Genomic DNA, 15,582 nt, shown 5'->3' on the forward strand with positions numbered 1-15,582 from the left:
CGTTATATAACTGGTCATCCTGGAACTCACTCCATAGACCAGATTGGGCTTGAACTCACAGAGCCCCACCCCCCTTTGCTTCTGAGTGCTGGGATAGAAGGCATGCACCACTATGCCTGGCAGCTGTGCCCACTCTTAATGCACACCCAGGAATCAAGGTACAGCCTCCCTTACGAGGCATCAGGCTCCATCCCAGCCAATTCCAGGAATCAAAGTTTTTTTTGGGGGGAGGGCGGTGCCCCAGCCTCACCAGCACAAAGGTGTAGAGCACACGAGTGATGTCATTGGTGTACAGACAGTGTGAGTAGTCCCCTGGCTCCCAGCGGCCAGCTCGGTCACACCTGCGTGAGGCTCGGGTACCCGGGGCTCCCCCACTCAAGGGCACAGAGGTGAAGGGGTACTGTAAACAGGACTGGTAAGCCGTGATGCCAGCCAAGGTTCGGGGCCACCTAGCGGTAGAGTTAGGAAACTGTTAGGACCAAGGCTCTTTGGGACAAACACCCTCCCCTCCTTAACCCTGTCCCAGGACTGTGACACCAGACCACTGGAGCTAAGTGCAGGGTTCAGCAAAGGGTATCCTGGCAGACTTTAAGGGGTTCCCAAGTTCTGCTTTCTTTCAGTTTGTTCAGACAATGCTACTGCAGGCAATATGTGGGGATGCAATGCAGGGATTCACCGACAAGATCTGCCACTAAATTGCCACAATATGCTGATTGTTTTTGTTTTTTATTTTGATTTTGGTATTCTCAGCTCTACAGTATGGAATACTGTAATAATAACTGCCCTCCATACAGAGGGCCTCTTTTGCATACCAAAATGGGAGGAAGCAAGGAAAAGAGGCTCATTTTCTTGAGATGTAATAGCAAGACTGTGGGTTAAGTGACAAAAAGGGAGACGTTGGGACTGACTGGGAGGAAGAAAGCAAGTGGTTGGGAGCTGGAGAGATGGCTCAGAGCTTAAGAGCACTGACTGCTCTTCCAGAGATCCTAAGTTCAATTCCCAGCAACCACATGGTGGCTCACAACCATCTGTAATGGGGATCTGATGCCCTCTTCTGGTGTGTCTGAAGATGGCAACAGTGTATTCATATAAATAAATACATCTTTAAGGAAAAAAAAAAAAGAAAGCAAGTGGGTGCCCCTCATCATTTGTGCTCTCAGAAGGTACAGGTGCAGGGCTGGGGACAGGGTGGGAAGAGAGGCAGCCATTTAAAAAGCAGAAGCAGCCAACCTGAAGTCCCCGCGGTTGTTGGTCACCCGCTCTGCAGGGCAGTAGGAGGCAGAGGTCTCCAGCACTACTATCTCCACCTTCTTGCTGGTGTTGCCTTGGACTGTGGACACGGAGCACTCCCATTCTCCAGAGGCCCACACACCAATGTGAGACAGGGTCAGCTCACTGCAGGGGAGGAGGGGGAACTGGCTTTGGGCTCTGGTCAGCATCATCACCATAATCACCATCACCATCATCATCATCATCACCACCATCGATTTTCATTATCGTTATCATTATTAGTCAACTTGACCCAAGCTAGGGTCAACTGAGAAGACAGAACCTCAACTAAGAAAATGCTCCTATGACAGGAGCATTTTCTTCATTCATGTGGGCAAGGTCACGCCTAGACAGGTGATCCAGGTCCGGAGTTGTTTTAGAAAGCATGGGGAGCAAGCCAGGAAGCAGCCCCCCTCCATGCTGCTTCATCTCCTGCCTCCAGGATTCTGCCCTGCTTGAGTTCCTGCCCAGGCTTCCCTTCCTTTCCTCCCCAAGTTGCTTTTGGACATGGTGTTTATCACGGCAACTGAGACACTCGGGGGAGCGCTCTCAGGCCCAGCCTCGACTCCCTTCCATGGCCCCTGGACAGCCCACCTACCTATGCCTTGTCCTGGGACAACAGCTCAGGTTCTTGCTCTAATGGGATGAGAGATCCCTGTGCGTACATACTCACTGTCTTCTGATTGGAGGGGCTCTATGGGCACTGTGGAAACCCCTCCAATCAGGAGGCAATGAGGGTTTAGTTCTAAACTCTACTCAGACCATTTATGATTGCATCTTAGCTCTCTGTTACCGGCTGAATATGCCTGGCCCAGGGAGTGGTACTATTTGGGGGTGTGGCCTTGTTGGAATAGATGTGACACTGTAGGCATGGGCTTTAAGACCCTCATCCTAGCTGCCTGGAAGTGAGTATTCTGCAAGCAGCCTTCAGATGAAGATGTAGAACTCTCAGCTCCTCCAGCACCATGCCTGCCTGGATGCTGCCATGCTCCTGCCTTGATGATAATAGATTGAACCTCTGAACCTGTAAGCCAGCCCCAATTAAATGTTGTCCTTTATAAGAGTTGCCTTGGTCATGGTGTCTGTTCACAGCAATAAACCCCAAACTAAGACACTCTATAATCTCTCTCCTCCTCTCCCCCTCTCTCCTAGGAGCATGTCTGGAGGGCAATGGCGACTCCACTAGAGAGGGACAACAGAGCCGTACCTGGTGATGAAGGTGCAATCGTGGATGAGGTTTTCAGCAAGGACGATGCCGGCCTGCTCATCGCTCTCCATAGGGGCCCCATTGTGGTACCAGTGGATCCGGGTATCGTTGCCCAAGTAGCTGGCTGAGCACTGGAAGGGCAGGCGGTCACCCTGGAACACCACTTGGCGCAGGGATGGGATGAGGTAGTGGGTGTGCAGTTCCAGGGCCCCTTCTGTGCATGAGACATCAGGGATGATGCCTGAGCTCAAGCACGTGCGAGCCCAGGTCTGTGAGTGGCTCCACTTAGTGCCTTAATTGTCCTTAAAGGGCAGCACAGGGCGAGAGTAGGGAGAGCGGGGAACCCACAGAGCAGGCCCGGACCCTCTGCCTCTAGTGATCTCTGGCTGGGAATGAAAGGAGTCAGAAAGAATCCGCCCGGGGAAAAAAAGGGAAACAAAGAAGTGTATGGTGGTGTTATGCAGAAGGGGGGACCAGATGAAAATATCAACAAGCAAACAGATCTAGAAGAGGTTTAGGCATGCTGGCGGAGAGCCACCCCATGGAACTGGGTCCTGGAAAACATGGTCATCATATAACCACATCCCATCTGTAACCCAGAGAGCCTTGCCCTAGCAAGCTGTGGGTGAGGGACCTGCTCTTTGGGGCCTGGGACAGGTTTCTCACCACAGCGGAACTGGGACTCCTGGAGGCTGCTCAGGGCGTGGGCGTGCAGGGCACTGGGGTAGGCACAGAGTGTGCGCTCAGATAGCTGCAGGGAGTGATTCCGGGCCCAGGGCAGCAGCCAGCGCAGGCGGCAGTCACAGGTCAGAAACTCAGTACCAAAGTCCCTGCGGGCAGGCACAGGGAACAGTGTGGGCTCACACGGATGAGGCTAAGCAGGTAAGGGCTGGAGAAGACAACCTTGGATACATGTGTGCCCTGCTGCCCAGGATATGACTAATTTGGGGGCACTTCTGACAGTCTGCCTAACCAACAGGCATGATGCTCCCCCACCCCCCCTCGGGGCTAGAAATGGCCACACAATCAATCAATGTGTTGAATAAAGAATGGGAGTTTGAGAAGGGGCAGTGTGGGGTGGTGGGCAGGTAAGGTGGTTGCTCACAGGATCTGGGAGTTTCTTGAGGGGTAAGGCAAGGGCTGAGTCCCTGGTTCCAAATGTCTCCATTCTAGGCAGAGGAAGAGATGGGGGTGGAGGTGGGGACTGTTCCTGTATTGGGAAAGATACTCACACAATTTTAAGGGCTGGCAGCTCATCAAAGACCCCAGGTTGCAGACTAGAGTAGATGTTTCCAGATATGTTTCTGCAGAGGGCATGGAAGGGTGAGATAAGATCTCAGGGACCCCCTGGGACGAGCCAGAGCCAGATGGAAGGAGAAATGGGTCTGGCCCAGCCTTTTTCCTCCCAGGTCCTCCTCTCCCCTCCCTTTCCGCATTTCTCTCCCTCCCCCTCTCTGAGGCCTATCACTTACAGTCTGAGAAGTCTAGGGAGCCCTTGAAATGTCTCAGAGGTGAGACAGCCAATCCGATTGTTGGAGAGATCTCTAGAGAGAGAGACAGACACACACACACCAACTCAGCAAACCCTCAAATACTTCAGGATGAAGATTCTCTTCGGAGACATTCAGCAGGAGATTCTGTGGGCAGTAGGCTTGGGCCCAATGCCACAGCAAGCTGGAAACACCTCCACATTTGGCCTCAGACAATGTACTGAGGAAAGGCTGGGTGTCTGAGAAGGGACAGGGCAGGGTTGGTACTAGGGGTGGGTGCTGGGGGTATCTGGGAATTTCTTTGTGGATAAGGAGAGGGGCTGTGCGTAGAGTGGGCAGGGCATGCTACTCACAAGCGTTTTAGCTCTCCCAGACCTAGGAAGGCTCCAGGCTGCACGGTGCTGATGACATTGCTCCTCAGGTCCCTGTGGGAAGCAGTGAGGAGACCTTTACACTTTTGTCTGAAGGATGCCCTGCTCCTTGGGTGGGACATTTTGTCACCCCAATTGCTGTCTCTCTGTGGAGCTTGGTTTCTTTCTACATCTGCTTTCCTAAACCCCACCCAATGGGTCTCTTCAGCCTCAATAGTCACCAGTAAGGCGTACTGGTCAGAGAAATGTCTGTGAGCTAAAGTCCCGTGAAAAAAGGACAAATCTGCACTGAAGCCCCCATGGACTAATTCACTGGTCACTTGTCTAATGATGACAGAGAGCTGTGTCACAAATGGAAAGCCACAATTATCTTGGGCTATCTTTAGTTCCCTTAATAGCTACTCTGTATTCAGCCAAAGCTAAGACCTTTGTGACTTAGCAGATAACCCAAAGCTAAGAATGTCCACAGATAGCATCTGAAGCCTAGAACGGCTGATCTCTCCACTCTGCTGTAATATCTACCTGTTTTCACTCATTTGGTAAATGCATCGATTTATCGATTTCTCTGTTCTGGGACTATAAAGTTTATGTCACCTCTTCCATGTCATTTGGGGCAAGTGGAATCCATTCCCCTGGGCCATGGTCACCCATCTGTGGCTCAGAACCATCTACGTCTTACTCCTTTGGGACAAGAGCTGTGTTTTATGTCAACATATCTGAGATGATACAGGAGGCAGGACATGAGATAGGAAGGGCTTTGGATGGGGAAGCAGGGACAGTGGGTTAGAGAAAGCTTTGCATTAAGAAATAGAAGACCTGGTTTCCTATGGTCGTTCAACAGAGCCACTCGAGATCACAGAGGGCAGCTCTGGGGAGCCTTTGAAATAGCTATCCCAAGTCAATCAGAGGAAGTTTTCCAGTTATTCTATTCCAACAGCGCTCGTTCTGCCCCCCCTTCCCCTTTCTCTCTCACCTGTGAGGAAAAGGGCAGTAAGGCTGGTGAGTGGGCAATGCCCCCAGCCGTGCTGTGCCCCTGTACAGCTCCAAGCTAAGCCAGTCATGGGTCCAGATGAGGCCCAGGGCTAATAAAACCTATGCAATGTCTTCAGTCTCGTGCCCCACTCCCACACCCCCACTGTTGCCAGGAGGTGGCAAGGAAGCTGCCTTCAGGCTGAGCAGGTCACAGCAGGATGGATGATGGCTCCTGAGAGTCATCCCCACTCCATATGAAGAAATGTATCGCAGATGAGTCTCACAGCAGCCTCTGACTCCCAGTTCAGGGGCTCAAACATGATGCAGGAATTCAACTCTTGACCTTCCCTTTCCTCCCCTCCCCAGCTGCTGCAGTGCCCCCCCCCACGCCCCCAACCAGGAGGACATGCCTATCTAATGCATCAGCCCATACCTACCATGCAGGCCTCCACACTAAGGGCCAAACTGGGTACCAGTCTACTCATCTTCTGCATTATCCTCTATGCTGTGCATGGCTACGGAGGGCTACAGATCATGACCCACCTACCCAAGGCTCCACCTACCCAAGGTTCCACCAACCCCCCACCCCCACCCCATCTTTTCTAAACTAACACAGACTGAAACTGAGGCTGCCTATAGCACTAAGGGTCATCTTTTCTGCTCCTACTTAAGAGAGCCTGGGAAGCCAGGAAGCAGGGAGTGGGTGACAAGCCATTCCTGGAGGGGAAGACAGAAATCTGACAAAGATATCTGGGGGTCAACTTGGGGTCAACGTGGTTTCCAAAGCTCAGCCATCCCAGCCAAGGCTGAAGGCCTTGGAGACAGCTCTGAATTATGGACAGGAGAGAGTTAACTGAGCTATGTCCCTGCTGGGTAAGAGGAAATGGGTGTCTGGGGATGGGGAGGTGCTGTCCCACCAGGAGGCCTGTTTGTGCAGTCCCTGTTGGGGAAAGAAACACTGAGAGACAAGAGGCAGAGATGAAGCTCCACTTAGGCTGTTTGTACCTCAGCTTCCTCTCACACCAAAGACGTGGATGAAGGTGAGTTGCGGTAAGGAAGAAGGGGTAACATCAGGGCTAGAGAAAGCCTAGAGAAAGCCCCAGCTGTGGGGCGGTGCCTTGGTGGTGCTAGGCATAAGCTGAGAATGTGGAAGGCCCTGGCCTGGCCCTAGATTGCCCGAATGCCCAGTCAAGAGGACAGAGTAAGTCCCCCTGCCCAGGACTGCCCTTCCTGTGTATCACCACGCACCCCCTTGACTGTCAGGCTCCACCCTTCCATCCCACCCTCTTCTGTTGATCCAGCCTGTGCCCCCTGGCCTCTGCTGGGGTCTGGCCATTCTCAGGGATCTGCCTCCACCCCCTTGCAGGGGCGGGTAGAGGGAAACACATTCCTCATTGTGTGTCACTTCCCTTCATGGGCTGCCAAAGGGGCAGCCCCCCGCCCCTTCCCTCTCTGCTCACTTGTGTTTATTCTCATTTCCTCCTCCCCCCCTCAACCCCACCCCGTGAACCCCACCCGCCTGTCCCACTGATGCTCTGCAGATGGGAGCAAGGCAGCCCTGGGGCCCCAGCCCCTCTCCTTGCCCTGTTTCCTGCAGCTGAGCCACTCAAGGCCCTCTCTATAGGGCAGCTTCCACAGAGACAGGCAGTGGGTCTTTCCCTTTCTTCAAGTCCGGCTCAGAGGTGACCAAGATGGTCTCTTGTAGTTAGTTCCCTGGGACCCCAGGTTTTGGGGGCAAATGCAAGGGGGACTGCTTCTTGGGCTGAACCCTGACAGTCCAGTGGGCCTAGGGACAAGCCAAGTCTCCTGGACCCCGAATAAGGGAAATGGCTCAGGGCTGTACCTCCCCAGGGACGGGAGGAAATGCTACCCTAGGAACTGTATGTTTTAGAAATCCAAGGCTCTTTTCAATTGGCTGTTCTGAACCCTTCCTGTTTAATACTGTTGGGGAAAGCTGATGAAGGCCTGGACTCCCACCCTAGAAGAATGTTCTACACTTAACACTGGGCACATGGTCTTGAAGGGCTGTGGAAGAACCCTAGCTCCACAGAGCTGAGGTTGGGGCTTAGTGGGAGAGAGCTCTTACCTCATGTGTAAGCCCTGAGTTCCACCCCACAATGAAAAACACTCTCCCAGCACTCAGGAGGCACAGACAAGTAGACCTCTATGAGTTTCAGATAGCCTAGTCTACATAGCAAGACCATGGTTAAGAGAGAGAGAGAGAGAGAGAGAGAGAGAGAGAGAGAGAGAGACCCTAGCTCCAGATTAAGCTAATCCCCCATTAATTAACTAGCTGAGGTCACAAGCCAAAGTAACCAGTCGAGGGACACAGAGCTGTTTCTAGAATATGGATTGCATGATTCCCCATTTATTTCCACAGAGCTCTGGACCTGGGGAAGATGTGCTGCACCAACAGAGTGTCCCTATCCCCATTGCCTTTTGTCCAATCTTGATCATATGCTAGCTTCCCTGACTCCAGACACACCCTTCTCCCACTATGAGTGTCAGCATGAAGGGAGGGACCCCTGACAGCAAAGGTAGATGGAGACTTCTAGGGCAGTCATGCCCTGTGAGTTTTCCACAACCTGAGTGTGGGCGCGCAGCAGGGAGAGATCAAAGCTGGCCGTGGTGGTGATTCCAACCTTCGATCCTGGCACTTAGGAAGCTGGAGCAGGAGGACTGTGAGTTTTGAGGCCAGGCCACCGCTATCTAACCAGAACCTGTCTCCAAAAACCCAAAAACAAGCAGAAGCCAAAGCAAAACAAAACAAAAGGCCCACCAGGTAAAAGTTCCCGAAAGAACTCCATCATAATAGCCTAAAAGACAAAAATGTCATGTATCCATCAATGTATAAATAAGTAAAAGATTTAAAGTACAGTATGTTCAGTCAGTGAGCTACTTATTATTTGCCCACAAAGGGGAACCCGTGCTGATAAAGCAAGGATGAACCTGGAAAATGTTAACATGGGCTGAGAGGATCTAGTTATAAAAGATTATATATTATATGTCTATTTATACATGTCCAGAACAGGCAACTCCATAAAGATGGGAAGGATATTAGTGGTTGCTTAAGTCTGGCAGAGGAACGGAGACCGACAGTTAATGATTCAAGTTTTCTTTTGTGGATGATGAAAATGTTCTAAAATTAGATGACAGCGACGGTTACACAATTTTCTGAAATATATCAGGGCCCACTGGATCATGCACTTTCAATGGGCGATATAAATTACATCACGTTGGAGTTGTCAAAAGTGCGAGCTGACGTGACTATGTGTGTGTGACTATGTATGTGTGACTATGTGTGTGTGACTATGTGTGTATGACTATGTATGTATGCTCTCACACACTGTCCAGGCAGAGTAGGGTTGCACAGAATTCGCTCCTCTTAGCCCCCACAGACCTCCCTGCTTGTAGGTCTGGAAACCAAATTATAGGCTTGCTGGCCACACAGCAACTTGCCCTGAGCCCTACAAGGTTTCCAGAGTTCAACTCGAAAGCGCACGCTGGCTGCAAAACTGGCCAGAACACCCCTGCAGGTATAGAGGTTGCTCGGGGAAGGAAAAAAAAAAGGATCTTGTGGTCAAGGAAACCCATTATGGTCCCAGCCTCTCACCTTCCCACCATCTCCAGGGCTTCTGCTCCTGAAACCTACAGGTATTTATTGAGCACATACACTGTGCCCGGCACTTATGCTGACGGAGGCAAACAAGAGGGGGCTGTCCCTGACTTTGTTAGCCATCCCCCAGGGCTTCAGCTGTACTGGAGGCCAGGACAGCTTCTCCTTGTCATCCCTCCCCAGTGTTAGTGGGAACAAGTATGGAATGGAGAGACAGAGCCCCAGGCCTCACCCTTGGCCCCGCCCACAGATTAATGGAAACCACCTGGCTAGAGAGCTGCCCTCTTCGTTCCCATGAGCATCTGCTTCTAATGAGTGCCCCGGCACCCTCTGCATACCAGCCCTCAGGGCTCATTAATCTCATTAGGCAATGACAAATCACGCCCGAGCAGAGCGAGCTCCCCTCCTTGGGCCCTCTGCTCCAGCCTCACACAAGCCTCCGTGGGTCCACATCCACGTGGAGTCTCACACCCTTCTGCATACTCAGTCTCTCTCTCTCTCCCTTGACCTCTTCTGGGGCATGTCTGTCCAGTGGTTCCATGGAGGCATCTTCATAGAGCCCTGAAGATTTATCTACCAACCCGTTCCTCGTTGCATGTGCTTGGTGGAGGATCCAGATGGAGACACATACAAGGAAGGAGCCCTCCACGAGAGGGTGGGGGTGGCTCTATGGCACACTACTTGTTTAGCGTGTGTGGGGCACTAACCAATACATCACCAGCACCACAAACGACGAGAGCTGGGCTTAGTGGCTGACACACAGCTGATTGCATCTGTAGTCTCAGTACTCCAGAGGACCTTGGACTACACACGGAGTTTTAGGGTCTCAGAACAACTGGGGCTTGCAAAACGGCTCTGAAGGGAAAGGTACTTGCCACTAAGCTTGCATCTTAGCCTCAAAACCTATGTGGTGGACCCCAGTAAGATGTCCTCTGGTCTTCATATAAGTCCCTCAACATACAAAAGAAAGACACATGATGGGAAGTCTGGACAACTACACATAGCAAATACCTTACGATGTACAGAAGTCTTTACAAAGGAAGAGCACTGCCTTCACTGGGAAAGTCTATGCTCAGAAGTACTGTATCAATGAACTAACTCATCTTGTGGAAGCGCTCAAAAACAAAGGAAAAGAACGGGATTTGATCCTGAGCCTTTTATTGGTTTGTTTTGAGATGGTTTTCTGTAAAGCTATGTAGCCCAGCCTAGCCTGGTCCACACGATGAGTTCTAAGCCATCCTCAAACTTGCAACAGCATCTCTGCCTCTGCTTCCCTCCCCGGGGCTGGGATTACAAGTGTTCTACTACGTCTGGCTACCACAGCTAGCCCTGGCGTACGCTTTTGTCAGTTTCTCCCCTGTCCCAAATGTCTTTCCTTTGAGTCACAAACAGGCTGAGTCAGGCTGAGGGGCCATAAGGAAAAGTGCTTTAGGAACATCTGGTCCTTCTATACAGTCCCTGGGCTGTCCATGAGCTTCCTGTGGCAGACAGGATTTTTGGTTCATCATACCCAATTGATAGAGATAGAGTCCCCCTGGATCCTAGATCCACCACTAAGATCCTTTCTTTTTGTGTTTTTCAAGACAGAGTTTCTCTGTGTAGCCTTGGCTGTCCAGGAATTCACCCCATTGATCAGGCTAGCCTCGAACTTAGAGACCCATCTCTATCTCCCAAGTGCTGGGATAAAAGGTGTGAGCCACTAAGATCCTCTAAACACAGCCACTTCTGCATGCACTCCGCTTCTCTTCTTCTGTCCTCCAATGTCACATTCACGCTGATGTCCCTGTCACCGACACACACACACATGCACACACACACACACACACACACACACACACACACACACACACACCCTTTCATCCATTTGCAAAGACCTGATGGGCTCTCAGCTTACCACTGCAGTGACTAGACCAGATCCCAAACCTCCCATAGGACAGGATGCCTGCAGATCGTGGGATGTGGAATGGACATGGTCTCAGCTGCCCATGCCTAGACATCCGAGACCTCCCACTGGACAGAGGGATCAGTGTTTCCTGGACACCAACTACACACCAGGCTACGATGTCACAGTTGTGATGAATAGGCCCACAGTCTGGGGGTCATCTGGTGCGTTGGCTCCCAAGCTCAGATGAGCATGAGAACTCCTTTCCTGCTGGGTAAAACTCCCAGGCCCTATCTGACCCAGTGATTTACCAAGTTCAGGAATGGGACCCAGGGCTTGCATTCCTTATGGGCCTTCTCCCTACCTTAGCACAGTGGTGGGTCATACACCCATCTGGCTGTGTGTTGTGGTGCGTACTTACAGGACTGGCTCCTTATGGGGAGAGTCATTTGAATACAGCATTTCAAGGCCATCCTGAGCTACTCGGTGAGACTCCCATATCAAAACAACATACAAACCACTAATGTTAGATCTTGCTAACATGAGTGCCCCGTGGAGGTGTTCTGCAGATGGCCTTAACGAGACCCCTTCAACAATGCAGTTGGATATCCTGTAATCAGCTGAAGGCTCAGGAGAAAAATATCTTTATTAAGAGGAAATTCTAGCCCAAGACGGTAGCATCTTTCCCTGTCGAGACCCACAGGTTGAGAACCACTGCTCTAGGCATTTTTTTTCCCTTTCTTCTTCTTTGTCTTCCTTTTTTGAGATGGAGTTGACTATATCTTACACTGGCCTTGAACTCAGTCTGCATCCCCAAAGAGCTGAGAGCTCATTTCGCCTCTGCAAACAATTTATAATTATATTCGCATATAATTCCGGTTGGATTCATACTTACTGTATCAGAGGATAACCCTGAACTCATGGTCCTCAGGAGTTATAGGCATTTGCTACCACATCTAGTTTACAGGTGCTGGGTGATAGCATTTTGTCTAAGCTCTGCCCCACAGTTACCTGGCAACAGCTAGGTGTGCCTGACTCACTATAAAAGGGGCTGCTTGCCCCTCCTCTCTCTCTTGCTCTGTCCTCTCACCCCTCCCCCCTTTTCCCCCTTTCTCTCCAGGAGCTCATGGCTGGCCTCTCCTCCTCTACTTCTCTACTCCCTGACTCCCTCTCTCTGCATTTCTCTGTCTCTACTATCCTCTCAACTCCGCACCCCCCCCCAATGCCCTGGATAAACTCTATTTTGTACTATGCCATGGTGTGGCTGGGGCCTCGGAGGCACCCCCTTCCCCCACACCTAACTACACCTCCACCACACATATTCCTTCTCACCTTATCTTCTTATGAAACATAACACTGGGAACTGAACCTAAGGTTTGAGGCCTCAGAGTGGGAATTCTTGCCGTGTCTTTTCTCATGGCATAGCTGGTTAGTCAACGCCTTGGCAATCAAGACCTCTTTTCAGGTACTTCCTCTGAAGGACCCTGGCTGCAGGCTCCCTGTCCGTGGTGCTGGGGAGAAGAGCCTAATTTGGTACTTTGTACAGGTAGAAAGGAGAATAGGTAGCCATGGTGTCTCTGAAGGAAAAGAGGACACAGGAAACAAGAAGACAGATGGGAGATGTCGGAAGGGCCGCTTGAGATTCACAGATGTGCTCAACCATGGGTGCCAGGAAGGAAAACATATAGGCTTGCCTTTCTCCCAAAAGACCCCTGCAGAGATGTTTGGTTTCTTGCCCTCTTTAAATCAAGACATAAAAAACCTGGTGGTGGTGGTGGTGGTGGTGGTGGTACACACACTTTGAATCCCAGCACCCGGGAGGCAGAGGCAGGTGGATCTCTAAGCTTGAGGCCAGCCTGGTCTACAGTACGAGTTCAGGACAGCCAGGGCTGCACAGAGAAAGCCTGTCTTGGAAAAGAGACAAATCAAGACAGATCTGTTCCCAAATGCTCAATCACATACGGAAGGATGAACTTCTTCCCTCACTTGTAATCCTAGCATTTAGTGGGCTAAAGCAGGAGGCTTCAGAGCCCAGGGCTAGCCTGGGCTACAATCACAAGGCTATCTCAAAAAAAAAAAAAAAAAAAAAAGAATCCAAACAGAATATGCTATTAAAAGCTGGATGGTGCAGACTGTGGATGGAGTGGGGACCCAGGCTCCCTCTAGAACCGTGCTGTGCAGCATTCTATGTCAATGGCACCATCTGGGGGTGGGGGGGGGGGCGAGGATTTCTTTGAGCCTCAGACCTGAGCTAGAAGCTAGCCTTCTGTCATTATCACAGATAGGAGCTGCAGAGCCAGAGGACCCTGAACACAGACATACAGCCCTACACCACACCATACCACCCTCACCTCCCTCCCAGGGCCTTCTATTCCTGGCCTGCCCCAGATTAGAGTTTTAGGAACCCACGTGGACTTGACCACTCTTGTCTCCCACCAAGAACACCTTGGTGGATTTAGCAAACTTTTCACTTCCCCTGTGAATCGGGTGGGAGGGAAGGGGCTTTTATAAGAAAGCAGAACATGGTTAAGCGGATTCTACCTGTCTGTTGCCCTTGAACTTTCTAGTCTTGATGACACCTCCTTTGTTTGTTTGTGTTGTTGCTGTTGTTGTTTTCGAGACAGGGTTTCTCCGTATAGCCCTGGCTGTCTGGGAAATCACTCTGTAGACCAGGCTGGCCTCGAACACAGAAATCCACTGCCTCTGCCTCCCAAGTACTGGGATTAAAGGTGTGTGTCACCACTGCTCGGCTAACACTTCCTTTGAAGTTGTCTGAAAGAGGCCCTCAGACTCCTCTGAGGTCACATGTACAGATTGCGCATGATCTCCAGCACACCAGTGTCACCCTTCTCTGTTTGTATTTTACATCACACTGACCCAAGGCTTTGGAACCAAATGGTATAAGAGGGAGTCAAGGGCCCTAGTGCATGAATTAGGAATGCCTCGGAGAAGGATGCCAGAGGTTCCAGAGGAGGATATGGGTGGAAAAGAAAACAAGAATCAGTTCCCGAGAGAGAACAAGAGCCCAGGATTCTTTCATATAAGGCAGTGATTCTTGACCTGTGGATCAAATGACCCTTCCTCACAGATTACCTAAGACTATCGGAAATCATATTTACATTATGATTCACAACAGTAGCAAAACTACAGGTATGCAGAGGCAATGAAAATAATTCTATGGGGGTCATCACAACATAAGGCCCTGTATTGAAGGGCCTTAGGGCATTAGGAAGGCTGGGGACATGGGTAGAGGGGGACAAGAACCCAAAGTGATGGCCTAGGCTGGGTTCTGGAAGTACGGCCGTTGGTTGATGCAAACTCTCACCTGGCAGGTTAAGTGACTTAGTCCAGCCCTCGGGCACAGCGGAGCCCTCAGCCTTCTATGGTCTCACATCTCTAATTTCCGTGGCCCCCTGGCTCCTGCTCAATAACTCTCCCACCAAAGGTCCCTAACCAGCCCCAGGGGTCATCAGAATGGGCTGAGGGTCTCAAGGAGGGAGTAAGGACACTTCTTTCCAAGTGCACCTTGAAATCGGTGGGGGAGGGGGTGTGCGAGCCTCAGACGTGCCTGAGCTCTGCACCCTCAGTCCAGGCCCTGGTTGTTGGTTTGTTTTTCTGGATGGAGGAAAGGGTGCTCAATCACATTAAGTCTCCCTCAGCCATTTCATGCTGGGCTGCCAGCTGGGGGAAACTGGGAGGTTGGCTAGAGGGCTCACTCAGACCTCTTAGCTAATTGCTCATTAAAGAGTATTAATGAGCTTCCCTTTGCCCCACCTCTGCCTAGATCAGGGAAGAGACCTTACTTTGCCTAGATCACCAGGCAGTCCCTACTGAAAAGCCAGTTGCTTCCTCTCCCAGACCAGCAGCTCTGTCATCTAAACTAGCTCTGGCTCTGCAGGTCCCAGTCCCTCTCTACCTCTTCCTCCCCAGAGTGACCATCCTACCCTTTGTTATCATGCCACCCCACCCCCTGCCCCACCTTGCCCCAATACTTCCAGCACTTACAACTTCTCCAACAGGGACAGTCCCAAGAAGGATCCATTGCGGAGCCCAGTAATCTTGTTGTTGCTCAAGAGCCTGAAGGGACAGAAGGAACATAGATACGCGCTATTAGAAGCTAGGCAGTGCCAAGTGCAGACAGAGCAGGGACCCAGGTTCCCAAGATGGCCGTGCGGCACTATGTAAATGTTGCCACTTAGAGTTATGAAGCAGGGACCCTACCTGCTACTCTAGGAGGTTTTATATATAGGGAGCAGCTGATGCAACAGTCTAGCCATAGTGAGAGCCTCAAGCCATACATTTCTCCCAAGGAAGCAGTAAAGGGCCCGTAGACTGGACCTAATTTGAGTTAGGGCTCAGTAGATGTTGTGATGGCTTGTTTACAATTTCGAACCTCATTTTCAACCCCACGGAGCCCCTGCCAGTGCCCCCCACCCCAGCTCTGTCCTTGCAGAAGCCCTCCCTTGATCCAAAATCTAGAGCATAGTGATGGGGAGGCTGGCCTCATCTGGGTCAGGGACGGAAAAGGAACCCTAAAGCCTTGCATGGATGCACACTCCTTCAGTTCCAATGTGTGGGAGGTAGAGGCAAGAGAGTGGGAGCTTAAGGTCATCCTCGATTCCATAAGTTCTAGGCCAGCCTGGGCTACCTGGGATCCAGTCTCACAAGACAAAAACCAAACAAGCAAAACAAGACGGGGAGAAAGGGGTGTGCAAAGGAAATCCCGTAGAAGCGAGCTTTCTAATTCTTTCCTTGGACTTAAGGACTCTACTGGA

General features: G+C 51.1%; 1 protein-coding gene across 2 annotated transcripts in view; it reads right to left on the bottom strand.

The window, feature by feature from the left end:
* Positions 1–15,582, bottom strand: part of Adgra2 (adhesion G protein-coupled receptor A2) — a 37,805-nt gene that overhangs the window by 9,439 nt on the left and 12,784 nt on the right. For both annotated transcript variants that reach the window (XM_085844045.1, XM_021170573.3), the window contains exons 2-9: positions 14,813–14,884; positions 4,320–4,391; positions 3,949–4,020; positions 3,709–3,780; positions 3,143–3,306; positions 2,477–2,690; positions 1,231–1,395; positions 251–449 (exon numbers count right to left, since the gene is read on the bottom strand). In XM_085844045.1, coding sequence (XP_085700171.1) covers positions 251–449; positions 1,231–1,395; positions 2,477–2,690; positions 3,143–3,306; positions 3,709–3,780; positions 3,949–4,020; positions 4,320–4,391; positions 14,813–14,884 — 1,030 coding nt within the window. The remainder of the gene's footprint in view (positions 1–250; positions 450–1,230; positions 1,396–2,476; positions 2,691–3,142; positions 3,307–3,708; positions 3,781–3,948; positions 4,021–4,319; positions 4,392–14,812; positions 14,885–15,582) is intronic.

This window comes from Mus caroli, unplaced genomic scaffold (genome assembly GCF_978045245.1).
Source record: "Mus caroli unplaced genomic scaffold, Mus_caroli_1 scaffold_10, whole genome shotgun sequence".
Taxonomy (NCBI): Eukaryota; Metazoa; Chordata; class Mammalia; order Rodentia; family Muridae; genus Mus; species Mus caroli.